General features: G+C 31.7%; 3 protein-coding genes across 3 annotated transcripts; all 3 read right to left on the bottom strand.

Moving 5' to 3' along the window:
- Positions 1-1,820: 1,820 nt before the first annotated feature.
- On the bottom strand, positions 1,821-3,105 carry LOC130895427 (alpha-ketoglutarate-dependent dioxygenase alkB homolog 4). Its single transcript, XM_057802700.1, has one exon. It carries the CDS (start codon positions 2,861-2,863, stop codon positions 1,946-1,948), a length of 918 nt encoding a protein of 305 aa, XP_057658683.1. The 5' UTR covers positions 2,864-3,105; the 3' UTR covers positions 1,821-1,945.
- Positions 3,106-4,164: 1,059 nt separating this feature from the next.
- Positions 4,165-6,726, bottom strand: LOC130895428 (THO complex subunit 6 homolog). The gene is made up of 4 exons (XM_057802701.1): positions 6,462-6,726; positions 6,025-6,408; positions 4,773-4,935; positions 4,165-4,522 (listed from the first exon to the last, which is right to left on the bottom strand). The coding sequence occupies exons 1-4, from the start codon at positions 6,563-6,565 to the stop codon at positions 4,202-4,204; spliced, it is 972 nt and encodes a 323-aa protein (XP_057658684.1). The 5' UTR covers positions 6,566-6,726; the 3' UTR covers positions 4,165-4,201.
- Positions 6,727-8,857: 2,131 nt separating this feature from the next.
- Positions 8,858-17,482, bottom strand: LOC130895811 (uncharacterized). The gene is made up of 5 exons (XM_057803361.1): positions 17,330-17,482; positions 13,958-13,974; positions 13,064-13,253; positions 11,781-11,988; positions 8,858-9,364 (listed from the first exon to the last, which is right to left on the bottom strand). The coding sequence occupies exons 1-5, from the start codon at positions 17,480-17,482 to the stop codon at positions 8,949-8,951; spliced, it is 984 nt and encodes a 327-aa protein (XP_057659344.1). The 3' UTR covers positions 8,858-8,948.
- Positions 17,483-22,988: the final 5,506 nt, after the last annotated feature.

Genomic DNA, 22,988 nt, shown 5'->3' on the forward strand with positions numbered 1-22,988 from the left:
TTGTTTTTTGTTATTATTCGATGGTGATATTTTTATCGGCTTATCATGTAGCTCAGAAACCCATAATGGGGGCGCCACGCGCCATTTTTAATTTGTTTTTATATAATTTATTTAAAATTTTTGACTTAGACCACTTTCATAATTAACACTAAATTAATTCCGTATAACGTTGCACTTACAATCACTATCTGAAGGTTCATTTTTAGCAATATTGTAGAAATTACATTCAATAAATTTACCGTAAAGTGGGGTTACTTTGCACAAAAGGTTTTTTTTAATATCTTTGGTTCTGCGGGGAATTATAAAGCTCGCTTTAACTATATGAAAATTTGATACTTTGGCTAGATAGTTTTGTAATTAGATAGCATTTTTAAGCGTATAGGCCAAGTTAACAGTTTCGAAGGGTCACTTCACGCTCCTTTAATGAGTTTCAAAAAAATATTTCAATAAACATGATTCATTATTACATAAATGTATAATTCTTAACTAAAAAATGTTATATTTGGAAAAATCAACATTTTCGAATGTAAAAATTTGTCTGGATGTCGATGCAAGTTATGGAGACTCTAAAATAGTCACAATATCGTGTTCAATAATGAGATCTGTGTCATCGATATTTGAAAACCAAAATTGTTTTGTGATTTTAGTCTTAAAAACTTTACATCACAGCAGCCTTTTTTTGTCAATAACTTGTGCAACAAAATGCTTGTATTGTTTTTTCCCTAAAAGTACAACAAGTAGAAAATTGGAATTTTTCGTTACAACTAATTTCGATTAATCTTCAGTCTTGCTAGCTACAATATCATGGAAACAATGGGCTTGAGGCTCGTCATTGCGGTCATCAGTCTACTTTATGGTTTACTTTCTCGATGATTAAAAGTACTCTCGTAATAAAACAAGATGTTCACTCATCAATTTCCTGAAGAAACAAAACAAAGGGTATACTGCAAAAAAATCAAAAACTTTAACCAGAGAAAATATAATAGAATTCTTGTTACATTTTTATGCGTCAACTAAAAAATGTGTACGCCGCGGCTGAAATACTACTTTGTTAGATGAGTCAAACAAAGTAGCACTTTCAGTCTTTGGCATACCAATAACTATTTTTTCATACTGTACTGTAAAGTCGACTTTACAGTACTAATTTGAGTCCGGAAAATGTCCTATTATGAATCGACAACTGATTTAGAATGAAAATGGAAAATGCATAAAGGAAATATAACTAAGTCGAAACGTCAATTTTTATAAATCTTTCCAAAATTATCAAAAAAACTAATTTTAAAAAGGAAAATACTTAAAATCAAGAACATCTAGAAGCATTAGTAAATATAAGTTTGGTAGATGGAAGCGTCACATTACAGATATAATAAAGCTGAAATTATATATTCATTAATTTCAATAACTACGTTAATTCACCTATTCCCATGAATATTTTGAAGGTTATAAGAAAAGTTGTGTAGGCGATAAAAAATTTCTAATAGATCTCTTAAACAGAAAACAGCTCCTGTGTATAAATGATGTTAACAACGGTGCTCGTGGCCCTTTTAAACGACTTTCACGTTTGTCTTGAAGCTCTTAAAAAACAACAATAAAGCTGGTTAGGTGAGGTCTTCAGTATCTCGAAATAAGATTAACATGACCTACCTTCCCTGTTGAGGTTAATTTTTCGGAGACGGTAAACGTCGATGTTTCTGCTCTTCACTCATTTGATTCTCTTTTTCACTTTATACACTATTTCATTTCTAGTTTATAGTAATACAAGAATGAACCCAGCTCCTGGTCTAATAAAAGTTTAGGAAATTCATTAAATAAAACTCGAGTGGAATATTTTTTATATTTTCAAATGCAGATGTACTTCTTCAATTATGCTAACGGTTTGATGACAATAAACAAACAATGTAACCAAACTACATGATTCGTAACAAATTTTATTCAACTTTCACAGTTATGGATCATAAAAATATTTGGCTTTTTCCAAAATTAGTTTTCCTTCTTCATATTTTGCACCAAATTCTAAATAAGGGGGTGTGAATTCTCTGTAAGCTAGACATAATCTACGGGTTTTTACATCCTCTCTTAATATTTGATGTTCCCAATCATATCTTGCTGAACCATACATTATTAATAATGATCTTCGGGGCATTGGAATTCTAACAACTGGTCTATTATCACAGTTTGATGTTTTTAAGTTGTAATTAGCACCACTAACATTAATACTTCCATTTTCTGTTAGAACAGAAGGATATGTCTTAACACAATCTAAATTATATTTATGAGGTTTATTATTATAGGTCATTGTAAGTACGGAATCAGCTAATAAGTTAACAGTAACTATTCTTTCCCCCCATATCCAACAATCGTCAATATGTGGGTCAATAGATGCTCCTCTTTCAGGATTGTACTCTAAACTACATTGTTCTATAGTTTTGAATCCTTTCATGATTGGTATAGACTGTAATTTATTTTGAACAAATTGTGTTTTCAAAGGAAATCCCTCAAATGTTCCCAGTCTAATTTTTTTCTTTTTAAAATTACATTTTGGGCCAAAATTCTGTTTTCTTCTTCCACTCTGGGATGAATCCCAAGGCATAGCATCAAGGCATTTGACCAACTCATTTTCTTCAGTTTCTGATAAAAAATCTGATTTGATAAAAATACCCGGATACTGTATTGGTTGAGCGAAATGATTTTCATGGGAGTTATCTTCAGGATTCCAACCTGGCCAAGCTTTATCACAGATGTGACAATATACATACTTGCCATGTTCTACGTTGATATTATTAGATTTAATAATATTATATTCACTTTCACAAATGTAACAAGATCTAAGACCTTTGCAACCACATGGTCTTGGTTTATTCATTCTAATAAATTACTTCATATATTACATTGTCTACATTTATTATAACCTCTCTTTTTCTTCGTTGCAAATAAGTACTTGTTTACCTCTATCTAGGCACGCAACCAACAATTATTATTATATTTAATAATATTATAATCACTTTGACAAATGTAACACGATCTAAGATTTTTGCAACCACATGGTCTTGGTTTATTCATTTTAATAAATTACTTCTTTTATTACATTGTCTAAATGTATTATAACCCCTCTTTTTCTTCGTTGCAAATACTTGTTTACCTCTATCTAGACACGTAACCAACCACTAAAAAAATTAAATTTTTAGGCATAAGAAATTTATTGTAGATGACATTAGGAAGAAACGTTTTTTTTAATAATATATTTTCAGTCGGATTTTGTGATAATTTGGAATTAGTAAAAAGTATAATACAAGTATGGTCTGAAAAGTTTTTCACTTTAATTGTATGGTCAGTGTTTTGAATTAGTGGACTGTATTATTTCGTCAGTTTAGGAATATAATCACAAGGCTGACGTTGTGTATTGATAAAGAGCAACAACAATTCATCAATTTCTGAGATATTCGTCGATATCTGTTGGACTTAGAGTTAAATTTTTTTTTTTTCAAGTGGGCCGTGAAGTTCGTAGGTTGACACTAGACACAAAATAATTTAGGATAATCGTAAGGTGAAGCTGATTGGTATGGATAGATAAATATTGGATAAACGAAGTGGTGCTTCATCAAGAAAATGTAGAGTGTCACAAATTAATAAAAACGGTGAATTGGGTCTTAATTCGCTTCTGATCCGCCGTATTTCCCCGATCTGGTCCCCAGCGACTTTTTCCTGTTAGAAACTGAATGAAACATATTTTAAGACTAAAGACAAACTGTAACAGCCATCGATAAAAGTGATATTGAGTCCTTAGATTTTCCTTAAGATATGACCAAACTGCATATAGTCCAAATAGAATATTCGGTTTAATGATAAATAAATCTAATATATCCTAAATAAGTGATTGTTTAAAAAGTTCAGTAGGGCCTTTTTTTGAAAAAAAAAATCCATTTTCCCAGGAAAATGTCAATGGAAACCCAAGGATGTTTCTATACTGTTTCAATTTCAAAAAGGCAGAAATCAGAAAATCGCAGACAATCATTGATTCAATCCCTCCTGGTCTAAAAGAACAAAATAGTCGCGTGAAACGATACATTAATTTCGCCAAATTGTGTATCACAATCAATGTTTAGGAGCGTAAGAATTTAGTATGAGTCATACTCAGTAATTCACATAGAAAACAATAAAACAAAATTCGATTATATAAAATGTATTATTCCATCTTTAACGCTTAATATAAAGATAACTGTTGGTTCCTGTACATAAAATTACTGCAAATATCAATTTTTGAACTGGAACCTGCTAAACTCAATATTTTATTAGGCTCTTCTTTATAAACAGCACTGTATACAGTAACCGGAGACACTGGGATTTCGGCTACAATATCGCCTACAAATGACATTTGATAGAATAACCGCGATCTTCCTCCAGCTAAAATTTTTTCATTTCGAATTTCTGCTACATGAATACCCTTATCGTTTATGGGAAATACTGTTGAATTGGTTAGGAAGCGATAATGCCATAATGATAATCGAGGACCACCCCCACAAAGCTAAAATATAATACATAGATTAACAAAACATGTATAAAATCAACTCACGGTATAAATAGCAAGCGTCAAAGTGTACTCTATACTATATATTCCGAGCTTACTATGTATTAATAATTAGGGAATTATTAGAATTGTAGTACCTTGAAATTTCGTATTAAATATTAAATTTGTTGTTTGAGAGTTTGTTGAATCAACAAATTTCTTCAATCCATTTGCAAATATATTTTATGACTTTGTATTGAATATTTACCACATAATCGTCGTTACAGCTAACAGCACCGATCCATTTTCCAATCGCAGGTCTTCCAACTTTATCATCTAAATGAGGTTTAATGCTATGGATAACTTTGTATGTGCGAGTGTCCCATATATTAACCACTCCATCTTCACTTCCAGAAATAAAGTCTGCTCCTCTTAAACAATTAACATCATACATTTTGCAAAGAGAAGAGGAAGAAAAGTCTTTATTTGAACTGTGGTGACAACTATATGATTGTGGCTTTCAGGATTATTCAAAATATCTTCAACTTCATTTACATATATTTACAAATGGAGACTTTCATACCCATTAAAAGGTATTTTTGATTCGCTACATCTAATATGTATTTAAAAAAATACAGAAAGAAAACAAATCAACACTTTTTGCTACATATTAGATATAAAATATTGAAACGTTGATACTTGGACATGTGGACAGTGATAAAGACATGATATATCACCTTAATAGAACCAAATACTTTTTTCTCCGTTTTATAAACTAGACAATACTATGAATATGGAAGCATGATTTTCTCTGCACTATTTAATAACATTAATTCTGGAATAACTGTTTGGGTATGTAACCTTATACTTGTCATGGATAGGATGATAAAAGAAAATGGAAGAAAAAGTAGACATATGGATAAAGATGAGAGCCGAGAATGGAAGTAAACATCAAGAAATGCAAAAGAATTGTAGTAAATCATACATTATAATTTACACATCAATTGTTAAGAATCATTACAAGTATTATTACTGAACATAATATCTGCTATTAGTTTGATCTTTATGTGAAACCTACAACTAAAAATCTATGAAGTTAAAACAGAAATAAATATTCTTCAGGACAGTGACTATGATGAATCATTCATATGAGCCACTAATTTGTTAAATAATAACAACTTATGATAGCCAGAAATGTAGTCTCTACTAAAAAAAATTGGAAGAGAAAGTCATTTATAATTTAGTGCTGATCTAAGGCGCAGTTTCAAGGAGCCGTGATCCTCCCCACTAGCTTACTTTCAGGAAAAAATTTAGGGTAACATCAAAGCCTCAGTACAGTTTGAACGAAATGCCGAAATTAAAGGAAGACTATGCAGTTGTCCAGATACCATACAAAAAGGAAGCTTTCCTTGTTCTAATTTTACCCATCTGTGGATAAAAGCAATATCAAATTCGTTCCAAAACAAGTCTACCACCACACAAGACCACAAGTCTAGAATTATCAATTATATGAAACTTACATGTCTGATAAACAATGTATGTAGTCAGTATGACAGGAAAGAGTTTTCAACAACTTCCTACTTTCTAGATCATAAACATAGATATTGTTATCCCCACATCCTATAAAAATATGCTTATTTTGTAGACCTCTAATAACATTTATATCTGCATTTTTAAATGCATCTTTTTGGTTAGGAATGCTAATTATCCAATCTGCTTGAGGATGTGTGTTTCTTATAGATTTCCAATTATAACCGTAAATTTCTCCGACAATTCCAACTACAAGATAGTGTTGTGTAGTTAATAAGCTGTTCACTTGAAAACCTTCTTTAACTGTAATACGGTAGCGCGGTTTCAAATCTTCTTTAGTTAAAATTGTTTCACAATTTGTGATTTTCGATAAACTAAAAGTATAATTCTATATTGAATTGTTACATATATCCTAATAACGACTTACTGAAAAATTGACAAGGTTCCATAAATATCACCAACAACAAGATACTTTTCACAAGGACTAATTGTTTGTGATAAAATAGTACTATAAAAATTTTTTTTTATCATTTTCAAAAAATGATTTGGTTGAACAGTGTACTAAAATCTAACCGTAAACACAAATCCTTAACCGTAAAATTGTATGGGAAGAGAAAAGAAACAACGTTGTTACTCGTTTAAGAGTTTATACAAGATTACTTTATTTACAAAAATGACAACGGAAATTAGACAAACTTATTGTCATAAGACGGTACAGTTTACAACACTCTTAACTAAACTATTTTGGCAATCCATACATAGATGGCGCTACTATGAATAACCTTTTAATGATTCATACAACAATATTTAACAATAATAATACCCACACTTATCAATAATTAAAACAACTCAGACAAACCTAAAGATTTTACAAAATCATAATGTTTTAACACATGCTATAGGTTAGGTACTATTACTGACTATAATTATAAAGAGATTATAAATTATACTTTGCCAAGATATGCTCGTATTTGAAAACTTTAAAACAAATCCAGATTTCCTATCTGTGGCATCCCCCGACCAGACTGCGTTAATATATAACTATAGACTTATCATTCTTACTAAAAGTAAAGCAATAATCTTTTGTTCTTTGAACCCAATGATTGATATTGTAACAAGTATTAACTTGGCTTAGGAAACTTATTGTATGACAAAAATCAGGCCTAGTTAAAACCACTGAATACATTAAACATCCAATTAATTCTCGATATGGATACTTTATATCAATTTTAGAACTGATATGCATATTTAAATTTACTTCCATGGGTGTTTTAGTTGTTTTACAGTCAACCAAATTAAATCTATCTATAATTTGATCAACATAATCTCTTTGGCTTAACTGAATAATTCCTTTTGACTTATCCCTTATTATTTCCATTCCTATGATTATTTAACAATCTTTAGACCTTTTTATATAAACACAGAGATCATATTTTGACTTTTATAGCCGAAATTCAATAGAAAATAATTTATTCGAACATTCCAGGCCCTTGGAAGACTGCTTATGACCATATAAAGTCTTTTTGAGTAGACATACAGGTTTCTCCTAAAAACCATTTAATAAAGCTGTACAAATATCCAAGTAATGGAATTCTAAATTAAGTTTTGCTGACAAAGCAACAAAGAATCTCTAAGTCGAACCACAGGAGAAAATGTATTATCGTAATCAATACATATGTATATTTTTTTACTTGTATAATGGATTCTAGATATTTAAAAATTGTACACGGATTTTGTACTAACGTTTAATATTAATAAGATAGTTTTATGCTGCAGTACCGAAATTTAATTGATGCTGCTCATGAGAATTAATAGTATACAGCCTTTTAAGGGAAATAATTTTTAAAGTTCAAAAAACCATAGACAAACGAATCAACCTGTCAGTTGATCTCTTTACCCACCTGTTTACCAGGGTAGAAAGGATCATATCATATTTTCCGAAAAATCCTGATACAATACAAAGAAAATTCAACGTAATTTGTAACAACCTAAAAATAACACGAATAAACATCACTAAAAATCAACAGACTCAATATTTATATTTATTCTCATCTTAAAGGTTGTTTTTGAATAATAGAAAATTGTAATTCTACAGTTAGCGATTAATCGATGTTACGAATTTTCATTTTTTTAATACCTCTCAATATAATAATATATTTTCCTCCGAGCTTTCGAATACTTATGTATAAATCGTTTGGAAAATAATTAATTAACATTTTCTGAGGTTTTGAATTGTATTAATTCTTGTAAAATTTTTTAAAATCATAGGATTCACAATTGAATATTCATAATATAGCTGGCAAAGACTTCGTTACAATTTACAATATACAAATATATCCAAACCAACTCATGAACTTATTGTCAATTAGCTGTTAAAAATTTAAAATCATAGTCCAAAATCAAAATGGAGAAGAACATAATAGAGGATGCTTTCTACAGAATAATATCAAGCATATTGAAAAAATACTCATACACCAAGAAGTCACTTTGATTATTGAATTTTGAAAATTTTTACAAGAATTAATACAATTCAAAACCACCAAAAATCGTTATTATTTTCTAGATGATGAATATATAAGTATTCGAAAGCTCGGAAAATATATTAAAGTTAGTCCACTTTGGTGTTTCATTGTCACGTTCCCAATGAGAAACCGCTCATAATATAGCAAAACTTCGTTATAATTGACAAAAAAGAAAATAATTTTGAGGAACTGAAAAATATGACAAAAGTCAGAGCACAGTAGAAATACATGAGTTAACTTCAAAGTACCATTTTTAACTGGGTTTTGGAAGATAATTAATAGTTAAAAAATCTGAGGGCCCTTTTTATTCGTATTTTATTTAGTACCACAATAAAAAAATATTTTCAAAAATTTCAATTGTTGTAATTCATCACATATAACTAATATTGTCCTCAAAGAAATCCATGTCCAACTATAGAAGCTGGAATGTATCCTTCTTCGCCCTTTTTATCTTTCACATAAAACCATCCTTTAATACTAGCATCTAATAAAACCACAACATCGCCCGTTTGTACTGATATATTATTGCTTTCATTTCCACAGAAGTTTGTGAGAATAACTAATAAAGTGTGTCGTACTCCTTTTGTTTTTGCAGCTCGCAAATATAATCTGTCTATACTTTTCTCGCCGCAGGTACTAACATCGTTTGGAGATTTACTTCGGCATTTCACACTATCTTCACCCTCGCAATCTGATTTTGAACTTAGCTTCTCAGTATCTGTCAAATTTCCTGATGGCTTCGGAAAAACGTCTGTACTCTTTTCCCAGCATGGGGCTCGTTTGTCGTCATTTGGAGGGGGTATTATGCCTGAAATAGGTCAAGAAAATTAATGTCTTTGAAAAATATCATAGCAATAATCAATCATATTATGTATAAAAAATTCACATGAATCTATAAACAGATGACAGACCAATAGAACGAAAGATAATTATTAGAGTACAGCGACTTTACACAAATCGTGGTGATGTCTATTCGCCAAGAACAAGAGGGTTTTGGTTAGTTTATATCTTTGTTTATATAATAATGCCACGCTTTAGTTAAGTAATGATTTGAAATCACTTGCCTAAGGGTGTGATGCCCTCGTGCTGAATATCAAAATTGCAAAGTGATTAATATTTTGGTTGTTCACATTCAAAATTTATTCAAATACTTTTTGATCAATATAATGTACTCTGCTTTTATCAAATATGTAAATACAATAACTTCTTTAAAAAGTGTAATAGGTTGTGACGATAGATTTTGAAGTCACGAAAAAACATGTGCTTTATTTAACGAAACACATTTTGAAAGACTTCCAGTGCTAGGAGCACAGTAAGCAGAATTATTCTTCTTCTAATCTTAGATATTTTGCTGTCATTAGAACCTCTACTATAACAGAAATTGTTCTACAACAAAACGTTAGTCAGTCATTTATAGTAAAGTTAGTAATATTTCAGGCACACCATCAAAAAACTGACGGTTTCCATTAGCACTTGAAGAAATATTTTATCTAGAATACATAATTTCAATTCTCGTATAAGTGAGCTGAAGTGCAAGCTAGAAGGATAATCTAGACTTAATTGAGAAAAGCAATTTTCAAAAGCTATTTTCCTCTGATGGAAGCTATACCAATGTGACTTTCCAACCATCAAAAAATGTTGACATTTTTGTACTATTCTCAGGTGCAAAAGCCATCAATTCCCTTACCGTACAAAAATTTGCTCGTTGCTTAGAACACTTTTAATCCTAGAATTAAAAACGCTACTTTTAATCCTAGGACTAAAAGTAATTATATTTTAGCTCTCTAATTGAAATTTGAAGAAAAAAACATTGTTTCTTACAAACTTAGTAAAACAAACTAATTGGGCAACTATATAAATAGGTATTTATTTGTTATTTATAGTGATATTGAATGTACAATTGGAACAATTCTTACCAAAATTCAAAGCACCACTGAAATTATCACTCTCAATTTTGGAACAATTCAAAAGATTTTCATTAATGTTAGAACAACTCAAAATATTCTCCGTAACTGTTGATGAAACATTCGAGGAAATATCTGAATAGGTACTTGTACCTTCTTTGTCAGGTTGCAATATTTTTCTGGCAGTATTCTCTTTGTTGATACGTGATACTTCAATATATCTTTCTGCTACTGAACTCGATTTCATACCTCCATGTCTTTTAAGACAAGTGAGGTCACCGCCACCATCAATAAGAAGTGTTGTAGATGTTCAGTATACTCCTTCCAATTTTCTAACTTCAAAAATTTTGCAACTTCTTGCGGCACGGTAGTAATTTTGTGAATACCTTCTTTGACCCTTCCCATTAACATACTTCAAAAATAAACGACGTTCCTGTATATTTGATGGCCGTAGTGCAACATATTTTCGAAATAAACGCAAATAATTATCGCCTATAATGGTAAACAAACGAGGTTTCTTGCTTTTTGTCTGCAAAATTCTGACGACCAGGACCGAGTCCATATCCTCAATGTCATCAATTTTCAAATGAACTAGTTCGTCACAACGCATAGCCCCTCCAATTCCTAATACTAGAACAACCTTTATCATTAAATCTAAATTATCAGGTGCCATATCCAAGAACCGATCCACTTCCTCCTCCTTTGTAAAAACCCTAGACTTTTTATGTATATATCCATCACTTTCCCTTTTTAACAATGCTCGTAATTTTGAATATTTACTAATATCCACACCATTTTTGATATCCAGTGTGGATGGCTTGACGGTCTTCGTTAAATTTGAAAAATACACCATAAATACACTCTCCGCATAGTTTTGCACATTTTTTTCTTTACACCAATCCATCACCAACATACTTAAACCGACACCGGTCGTTAGCAGAAACAAACGCAATCAACTGTGTAAACAAGATGGCCGGCAAATTTTGACGTTTAACGTCAAATGAAAGTAAGTGCGTTCCGTTTAACGCACATTTTGATTGACTTATATAAAAAATATATTAGACCCGAAAATCCCGGGATTCGTAACTCATACATTAGACAAAAATATTAACCTCCAACAAAATCAAATTTATGGAAAACAGTGCCTAAGACTCACTTTTTTCATTACTTTTCGTACTTCCAAATACACGCAGGATTTTTAGAAGAATGTACTACAGATCCTGTACAATGAACTGATACTTGTTATTCATTTACAGTTATTCTTCTTATTAAAGCTTGAAACTGAAAAGTAAATGTCAATCTTTTGAATATCTCACTAACCTAAAGGTATACATGCTGCGTAACTAACATAACCTTCTTCCCCATGAGGTGTTTGAACATAAAGCCAATGTTGGTTTTTAAATACAGCGTTTACTACCATTCCCAGTGGTAGATACACTTCTGCTTGGTATCCTCCTAATCTTGTCTGATACAAAATACTTGGAGATGCTAAAACCACTGGTATATTAGCTGGTTTTTTTATTGTAGCCTGTAACAATAACAATTTTCTATGAATTATCAATTAAACATTTTAAATTATCGAATAAAGAAACTTCATTTAACATTGCGATATTGAAATGTTAAGAATTGAATGTAACGAAGTTTTAAGTAAAATTTGATTTTCCAAACAGTTATTTCGGTATTTATCAAAATATGATTTAACATTGACAATTTTTCTTTCAATTGAATCAATTTATATATTTTCAAATTGATTCCAACGAGGCCCTAAAACACGACGGTTCGTTTTCTGCTCACAAAATTCTATTTGCAACTTCCATTCTGCTCGCTAATTATTCATCTACATAATCTTCTGCCACGGTAGTCGAATTGGTAAATCCTCCCAAAAAAGTGTATTCTGTTGTCTAAACTCAGAGAAAAAATGTTCACCAATCTTCCAAACTAAACTTCTCAGGGTCACTCCAGTTTTTACTTTGATACAATTTGTGTTGAACTAACTAAAGAAATTTGAAGAATACTACGGTTATCTGAAAAGTTCCAGATCTAACAAAGAAACGAGTCATTTTTATTTTTCAAGTAATAGTCCATCTGTCTTCTCAAAAATGGCATTTAAGTATGCGATAACCTGCTCGTTTGATGATAATCTCTCTTCTGATTAATGAAATGTTGGAAAAAGTCGCTTGGGACCAGATCAGGTGAAATATAGTGAGTGGTCAACTGATGCATAGTGCAATTCGTGAATTGCACCGTTTTATACAGTCAGTATATGCCAAAGCGTTCTTATGATATGCCGATAGCCTTTTCTAACCCTCGAACCTAAATCCAACGGTCCTCCAGTACCATTTGGTGAACTTTTTCAATGATATTGCTGGTTGGTCATCCCAAACGCTCGTCGCCAGTCAAGCTGTCATGTTTTAATTAAGTAAATTTTCATTTGTATAGGCGTATAGTAATTTTCAAAAACAAATATTTAATGATAATTTTTCCATTACAAGAAAAATCTTCACAACGACTCACTCCTGCGATTGTCGAACAGAAGCTAAGCGTTAAAAATGGCTGAAATTTTAGAGAAAATCAGACAACCCTCGTAAATGGAATAGTATTACCTTGCTGAAGAATGCATCAACATCCCGTATCTGGTAGCCAAACTGATGTATTTCCTTCTTCCAATCGTTTTTAACTTGCTTCCTTTTGTATCCACGATTATTTCCTCGGTTTTGAAATAATAAATTAGGCTCGGATTTAGTCCTAACTGGAACACTCTGCGTTTTCACTAATCTGCACATTAATCTACGACTTGTTTCTCTGTTATTGTTTGGTTTAAGAATATCGCTTAACTGAAACAAATGACAGTAATACGAAATTCACAAACTAATTTCACAGATTACGTAAATGCGATGCAACTAATACCGTGATAAAATATACACTAGAACAGTGTGTCTCTCAACGTGGGGCAAATGGACTCGACTCTAGCTCAACCCTTTAGCTCCAATTATGAAATGCTAGTTTTCGGTGCCAAATTCAAACATTAGGTATAATTTGGCTGCTTAAAATTCATTACATATGTGAATCCAGAAATGATTCTTGCGCATTGTATTATTTAATCTGTTCTAAATGTCGTACTACATTCAGTAATATATGTTTTAATGCTATTAAAGCTAACGGCATATGTCTTTTTAAACTAGGAACTTTGTGAAGAAGAAATGAAGACTGTGTGAGACTTTACAAAGCTTTTTGATACTTTCAAGCAATAAACCAGAAATTAAGTATCTATTAACAATCGATGAAGCAGCTTCGTGGAACTGATAAAACTCTTGTTGAATCAATAGCCCAGATATTTGGTTTCATTGTGTCAAAATCATATTAACAACAAAAACTTTCAGCAGTTTCATTGGCTTCAAAAATGTTAACTTACTGATACCTCTTTACTTGCTATTGTCCATCATATGAATATTCTATGTGTTGATTCAAAAGATTTTCTGATTTTAAAACAAATTGACTTTCCAACATCTGTTTGATATATGAAATATGCAGTATCAAGAACCACTCGTACAATTGCAAAATGATGAGTCAGCTTGAACTTTATTCAAAATAAAAGGAGCGGTTTTGTGAAGAAACAGAAAACACAAACCCAAATTGAGCCAAATGTGTAAGAAAACTGTTTCCACCTATCATTTAAGTTTCTTGAGTGAACAAAGCAATAGTTTGATATTAAAAATTATGTATGTTATGTTATTTCAACAAAAAAAAAACACATTTAGTGAGGAATTTAGTGCTGATAAATAATGTCGTGTTTTGAAATCCCATTTTCCTTTCAATTAAATAATTTAGAAACAATTGTAGTTGTATGTATTTACACTAATAATTAAAACTTATTTGTATTTTTCATTGATACCAAAATTAATACCGTTTTCGTATTAACTGTTTTAGTAAAATTCAACAAACGGGGGATATCATTAGAAAGACAATTTTATGCCCTTTCAAATGATATATCTGTCGACCCCTCTTTCCATTTAAAAATTTTAGGGTTGTTCCTCACCCCTGTTAGGGTGTTAAAGGCGCAGATCGAATAATATGTTTAAAATGTGTCCTCATCAAAAGTAAAATCGACGAGTCCCAGCATTTTTGAATTTAATTAGAAAAATAAAACAGTAAAGCTAGGTGCAAACTTTTCGTTGGACCACCCTGTATATAAAAACCGCCGTATTCTGTATAAGCAGCATCTATAAACCAGCAAGGTATTGACGACAACAATGTAATAAATTATGGTAATAATATAATTAACTAGGCATCGAATAAATATGAGTAATTATAGTGTGATGTACTTGTACAATTATTTGTCAGTCGTTAGTTTTTCATTTGTGGTTGGTAATAATTGGCCCGAGTAAAAGTGACACGATTATCCGCACACTTGACAAGTACATCTTTTCCTATACTTTTAGAGGCGCTCTGAAGAAATGCATAAATAATTGAGTTTACTGCGACTAGTTTTCAAGACATAGCAGAATCGTACAGAAGTTTTGTTTGTGATTTTTTTTTAAATTGAAGAGTATAGTTTATTCCAGAAAGGTATAGAGTAATAAAACCTCATTAGGTATGCAAAGGGTGACACAGAATGACCCAACGAATATTTAAACCACTTTTATAGTTTGGCAATGATTTTATGGGTCAATTTATGGGTTTAGCCTATTGTTATCCATTCACAAACACTGAAAATAGTGTGCCAAAGGCGTGCCGGTTGGATACTCGTAAAAAGGAAAGCCGAATCTGAAATAGGGTTGAAATTAGGCACTAATAGAAAATTAAAAGGTACCTGTTGAACGCAAAACGTAACTGTATAATCTACTACCTAAGTAATCCCTACACAATATTTCGATATTGACACTTCAGGCCAGAAAACATACTTTTCCTAATTCTCTTATGCAATTACTTGAAATTTTAATATTACAAACAATACTATTTCAAGACCTACACCGAAATTGAGCCGAATTGGACGGAATTACCCATTTTATTACTCTATAACTTTCTGAAATAGACTATAGACAAATGAAATTGTGTTGTAGTTTCTCGAAAATGATTACTAAACATGACAAAACCTAATGCAGTTAATGATGATGGCGATGAATGATGATTTTCCAGACGACCGTTATTCATATTGACTGCAACAACACTGATTCATTCGTCAATGTTTTAATCTAAATGTTCGCGCTCGCGTACTTGTAAATTGTACACAACGTGTGAGCTCCCTGCTTACATGAAACATGAAAATGATTTAACAGATACGTTTAGTCAGGCGTAAAGGATGTATTTGTATATTTATATTGTACAGTCTACTCTTAGTCTTCTACACAAATTCAATGGAAAAGAAATTTATCAAATAATACTTTGTTAATTAAATTCTTACAGGAACGTGGTAATCGCAATCCAAGCAAATTGCAAAAAGCTGAAATCAGCTTTGATGAAAGTCCTCTTTGATAAACAAGTAAAAAAGTTGTCGCACTCTCAGCGCCGGAGACTGTAGCGAATTTTTTTGTAAAACAAGCGCTAAAATGGAAATCACAACATCGATAAACATAATAAATGTAACATCCAGTCCCATAGTAACGTTTATTCGTGAAAAATAGTCATTATTTGTTTCCAATACGCCCTTTATATATACTATATCATAATCGTATTCTTTGATTTTTGACCGTCATCTGATTAATTTGGAACTGGTGGTCTTTGAGGAAAATAATCATTGAAATAACTTATGATCTGTTTCTACAGTATAGTGAATTTTATCCAAAAAATTTATGTAAACTGTTCCTTTATAGTTTGCTTCAGAATCCTGTGTTTTTTTGTGTGAGTTTTCCTTGGCTAAAAACAGCGTCTAAAGCAAAATTGCTTGTGTCAGTTGTAAAATTAAATGGACGGAAATAATTCCGATATTGTGAAATAGGAACATTTAGAAGCATATTTTTACACGAGTAAAAATAATTGATAGAATCAGATCCCCTAATGTTAGTTACTGCATTGTTATTAAGGCGATTAGTGAGAGGTTTCGTTAGTTTTGAGAAACTAATGAATTTACTGTAATATGTGAAAAAACCTTCGGTGTTTTTTCCACGGAATGGCCTTCATAGAAAACGTGTTCGACAAGCGATCATCTGTCAGTGTATGATTTACTATCACTATTGTGAGAGGTAAACCTCTTAGATTGACCAAAGTGTTTTTGTTAAGATTTAGGTAAAGATCTTTCATTTTACTGAAAATAGGATGGATTGTAAAGTGCTGTTGCTAAAAATTCTGATGTTATGTTGCTTAAAGATTCCGGAAGGCTTAGGAGTGACTGATATTATTCATAGTAAAGAAGATCGTAAGCTTACTTCTTTGCTTTTAGTATTATATTGAATTCGTTACAAAAGATAGGAAAGCAAAAGTTTGATACAGTATTTTAAGGTTCTTTTCATGAAACATTTGATTAGAAATATTTAGGACTGTATTTTCCATCTGTTTGGTGATTTGATTAATCTTAGTAATAGTAAAAACAGGATGGTATACAAAACCAACTCGGTCCTCAAGATTTTATCCCACCCCACAAAAAAGATCCAAAAGAGTTATCCAACTAAAGAGGCTGAACTATGTCGATGTTATTGCATCTCAACAGAGTATTCCTAAATCTGAACCAAGAAGTATAAAACTTGCTTCTTTGGATAATCGTTAGGAAGATTTTTGGTATTCAGGAAGTGAATGAAGGCTCGTAATAGTTTAGACACCAGTGCGAAAACTGTGAACAGTAGATATGAAACCCTACGTTACAAAAATGATCAATAATATAAATGTACTTACATTATATCTCAACTTACATTTTTTTTCTCGCAGTAGATAAAATCCTGAGAATTATTCTTTTTCTTAGATATATACTGGAACTTGATGGGTTGCTGGGGATTTGGTTCACAATTTCTTCCATTTTTCTGAGTAAATAAAGTTAATGGAAAGTTTCTCTTGATACCTTTACCCTCTTGACAGGAATGATGCTGACCCATGTCATTTATAATTATCAGAAGAATCCTCATTACTCTTCATTCTCAAAATAAAATATAGGATATAGCAAATTCAGGGTGCACATAATTTTCATTATATTGATAATGATTTCCCAGCTCTTGCCGATCCACCTACGGAATAAGAAAAGAGTATGTAGGGGTAATTTGCTATGGCTAATATTTGGTAATTATACGCTTTCACGGTCACCTGGTTTTTTGGCTCTAGAAAATCGAAAAATGGATGGATTTTAATTATCTTGGTCTCAAAATGTTCCATTTTACGGCGGATTTATAAAAAAAATTAGTAGAAATAGCTGGAATGAAAATTTCTCATGGTTTTACTGTTTTAAATCGTAAAAAAAACGGTTTTGCAAAATAATTCTTTACAAAAAATTATGGTAATTATACACTTTCGCGGTCACCTGGTTTTTTGGTTAGGTTAGGTTATGTTAGGTTAGGTTAGGTTAGGTTAGGTTGGCTCTAGAAAATCGAAAAATGGATGGATTTTAATGATCTTGGTCTCAAAATGTTCCATTTTACGGCGGATTTATAAAAAAAATTAATAGAAATAGCTGGAATGAAAATTTTTCATGGTTTTACTGTTTTAAATCGTAAAAAAAAACGGTTTTGCAAAATAATTCTTTACAAAAAATTATGGTAATTATACACTTTCGCGGTCACCTGGTTTTTTGGTTAGGTTAGGTTATGTTAGGTTAGGTTAGGTTAGGTTAGGTTGGCTCTAGAAAATCGAAAAATGGATGGATTTTAATGATCTTGGTCTCAAAATGTTCCATTTTACGGCGGATTTATAAAAAAAATTAGTAGAAATAGCTGGAATGAAAATTTTTCATGGTTTTACTGTTTTAAATCGTAAAAAAAAACGGTTTTGCAAAATAATTCCTTACAAAAAATTATGGCAATTATACACTTTCGCGGTCACCTGGTTCTTTGGCTCTAGAAAATCGAAAAATGGATGGATTTTAATGATCTTGGTCTCAAAATGTTCCATTTTACGGCGGATTTATAAAAAAAATACGAAAATTAAAAAAAAAAATATTTTCATGACTTTAAATGCAAAAAAATGACTTTCTAAATATAATCCTTCGTAACTGTTTCTGACGTCGTGGAATCAAGTTCGTATATTTTTTTTCGCAATTTACATAAAAAAATGAATATTTTGAAAAAAAAAAAGTGTTTCTACTATTTAAGGTTTAAAACTATTAAAAACCGCAAATTCAGCCACTACCCCCGTGTTTTTCATAAATTCGTCGTAAAATGGAACATTTTGAGACCAAAATTATAAAATTTATCTATTTTTCGATTTTTAATGGTCCAAAAACTATTAACATTGAAGAATATAGTACGAAACTATTCACGAAAATTGATTGTTTTTCATCGATTTCATTTTAAGCTATAAAAACTGAAAAAATCATTCTTTTTGGATTTTTTTTTTAAATTGTTTATTAATTTATGTAGAATACAAAAAAAAATATAAGAACTTTATCTGATAATGAGATAATTTTTTGTAAAGGATTATTTTGCAAAACCGTCTTTTTTACGATTTAAAACAGTAAAACTATGAGAAATTTTCATTCCAGCTATTTCTACTTATTTTTTTATAAATCCGTCGTAAAATGGAACATTTTGCGACCAAGGTCATTGAAATCCATCCATTTTTCGATTTTCTAGAGACAACCTAACCTAACCTAACCTAACCTAACATAACCTAACCAAAAACCCAGGTAACCGCGAAAGTGTATAATTACCCTTTATTTTGTTTGTATTCCGGGTAAGTTAGAAAACCATCATCAACCATCAACCACGATCATTTTTCTAAATTCTCTAATAAAAATCCGTCGGTTCCGCTGCTCATCGCACTAACTAGACTAAATTCTAAATTTTTTGATACATGATGTCACATTATAGGAGACATGCGAAGCTAAACTATGATGTATAAATAATTTTTTTTTTATAACTTCAAAGTTGAAAAATTAAATGAAGGAATGATTTCCGCTCCCTACATATATACATCAAATTTTTCAACATAATTTTCTCTATAACATACTAAAAGTTTAACGAAATCGGAGGGGTGTAACAACCTAATCTAGTTAATTACCGAGAATTATTTTCACTCAATTTATTTAAATTCTGTTGACAATCTGTTATAAAACATTTTAAACCCACACCAGTTACAAATACGTACCCAATTATAATAAAGCTTCATGTACTTTTTAATTCTAATTAAACAAATAACTAAATAATCAGTGTGCCGTACTGATTACAAATCGTAAAAACATTACTACCGCGATAACGTCCTACATAACGCAAACTTTGGATCGAACTGAAGATGAGAAGATCGAGAAACAAGAAAAGACGGTAATATGTCCTTAGGGCCCTCTCAAAAGGTAAGAACGTCGCGGGGGAGGTGCCTTAAGTGGTTTGAACGTGAAACAGGTAGCAAAAAACTTTAAAAAGTAACTTTAGGGGTATAGTTTTATCAGTCATAGAACAAACCACCGTTAACTGTTTTTTATTCATTATCATACAAATTAATCAAACCGTAATACAGCTTGAAGGTTAATGGAAGTGTGGTAGAAGAAGTTGAAAGACTTGCTGTAGAAGCAAATCGGATCAAACGTAATGTCTCTATGAATGAATGAATTTCTATTTAAATCTCATGAAATTTCACGTGTTAAGCAGGGTCCACACTATACCGCGGTAGGCCGGGCAGGTTGACCCGGGTGCGCCTAGCCGGGCGGGTACGTTCGGATCGGCACGACGTCCACACCGAAAACGATGCCGACCGGGTTATTTCTACCTACATTATAGTTTCAACACCAAGACTGGTGGTTTCGTTGAAGAGTACTATTTAGAAGTTTTTATAAAGTGTCCTTAAAGTGTTAGTGTTTTCAAAATGATTACCGACTACGACGTCGCTATGTCAGCCATGGCTGTGGTGATACTCGCTTTAAATCAGCCCTCAAAAAGACGTCAAAGTAGATTTTGGATTCTCCGGAGCCTTAGAAGAGGACGGCAGCTGTACAGGGCTAGCGAATTAATATACCCTACTTAAACAAACTGAGTCGAAAATAAAATAATTCGTCTAGTTCGGTAGGAGGTTTAATTGTAACTGAAGCCGCTCGGGGCCGCTCGGCACGTATTTTTGTTCGGCTCGGCTTCCTTTGATTTGTACCTACTTTATGCGGGTTGGGATCGGCACGGCCCGGGCCGGCATTTTCTAACCCGGCAAAGCCGTCGGGGCGTCTACATCTACGCGGCTTAGGACAACGTGCCGGCCTACCCCGGCACGGTGTGGACCCTGCTTTAGGATACTAAAAGGTCTATCATAAGTGACTTTATTTATTTATTATTAAATAAACAAGCAAATAAATTTTCCAAAAATAATAGTAGTTTACGTAACAAATCCTGAAAGTGGTACAATATTTTTTTTAAAACGGGCATTGTTGTACCATAAACTTCATATTATTCTGTTTACATTTTTATAACAAAAACTATTTATTAACTAATTTTAACAGTCTTTTGAATAGTTATACTAAATAAACAATTATTATACAAGCACGGTATTTCAAAATTTTCTTTGATGTGTTGTTTGGTACAAATGATTTTTATATATTCTTTAAGGGTGAATATTCTCTTTGGTGGGATCGTTATGCAGGTGCTTTTATTCCAAAAACAGGATGGGATTTAACTGACGCTGACGATCCCGTATCTCTAGGAATATGTGACGGAATTATAGGTACAGTAAAACACTGTCCTTTATTCGATACACGATTATTACTTATAAAAGAAAGTCTTCCAGTAGGAAAATTACACGGGAATAATACGGTTTTTAAAATAAAAACTGTCTTTTTTTACCTTTAAGTACGGAAAACGTCGATATTAATCTTTTACTTTGTCCCAAACATAAAACTATTGAGCCTAAACAAAATTTATTATTCGGTATACAAAAAAATAGCGCGTTTACAAAAACTTGGGGTACTTTAAAAAATGCTGGTAATACTTTGAAATATACGAGGCAACAAGCGGCGGCTTTAGCCACGTCGGGTATACAAAAGAATTTTAAAGAAAAAGAGAGATTTGAAAAACAGATTATCGACGAATTTTATTTACTTTCCTGCCTATCTTTAATGGAAAAATGGAAAATAAAATAGTCTACGATAGAGATCAATTGGTTTCTATAGTAACCGAGTTTTGTATTAATTAAAACTATAAAATAAGTTGACATATTTTAACGTTTGGTTGTAAACGTGACATTTATTAGAAAATAAATATTCAAAATATTGCATTTGATTGTGAATTAATGGAAGATGAAGTTGTTAAGCGGCCACCCAAGCAACGTTTGATTTATTACCGTCGAAGTCCCGGACACGAAATGAACAAACATACCAAATTTTTGAAAAGTGGTGCCTGGAAAAGAAAGTAATAAAGATGTAAAGATGTGTTATTGGCATATTTGTCAGAAAAATCCGAAATCTGAAATATTTTTCGTTGTGGAGTTTATATTCGAAGCTGAAGGCCATGCTACGTATCAGAAGAAATATCGACATAGCAAATATTTTAAATTAACAGCGTTTATGAAGAAAAAATCCGTAGGGTATAAAGCAAAGCAGAGGATATCGATAATTTTTTAGTAGAAGCTTCAGACGAACAATATTTAATGACCAAAGTGTTGTTGATTACCAGTTATACTGGTGCTTGTCGACGGGAAGAAATCACTAATATATTAATTTACTATATAGAAGACAAACAAACTATGCTTTTGGTTAAAATTTCAAACACCAAAACGAACAAATCAAAATCATTTATTATTAATGGGGAAAAAAGAGCTAAATTTGTACAGGAAGTATATAGCGCTACACCCAACGTTCATCATCGACCTCTCTTTATTAATTACAATAAAGGAAAATGCAATAAACAACCTGTAGGCATACAGGTAATTCTCCCTTCAAAATAGCTACATTTTTGAGATTGCCAAGCCCAAAGGAATACACAGGGCATTGCTTTAGGCGTAGTTCGGCGACTTTGCTAGCTAATGAAGGTGCTGACATCATAAACTTAAAACGACAAATAAAGGATTCTCGGGTTGTATGAAGTCTTTCAACATATAATCGTTCCAGAAAAACCTTTTATCGACATTTTTCCACGTGAATCCCGATTATTTCTGTTTTTCAAATCTCTCTTTTTCTTTAAAATTCTTTTGTATACCCGACGTGGCTAAAGCCGCCGCTTGTTGCCTCGTATATTTCAAAGTATTACCAGCATTTTTTAAAGTACCCCAAGTTTTTGTAAACGCGCTATTTTTTTGTATACCGAATAATAAATTTTGTTTAGGCTCAATAGTTTTATGTTTGGGACAAAGTAAAAGATTAATACCGACGTTTTCCGTACTTAAAGGTAAAAAAGGACAGTTTTTATTTTAAAAACCGTATTATTCCCGTGTAATTTTCCTACTGGAAGACTTTCTTTTATAAGTAATAATCGTGTATCG

This window comes from Diorhabda carinulata, chromosome 6 (genome assembly GCF_026250575.1).
Source record: "Diorhabda carinulata isolate Delta chromosome 6, icDioCari1.1, whole genome shotgun sequence".
Taxonomy (NCBI): domain Eukaryota; kingdom Metazoa; phylum Arthropoda; class Insecta; order Coleoptera; family Chrysomelidae; genus Diorhabda; species Diorhabda carinulata.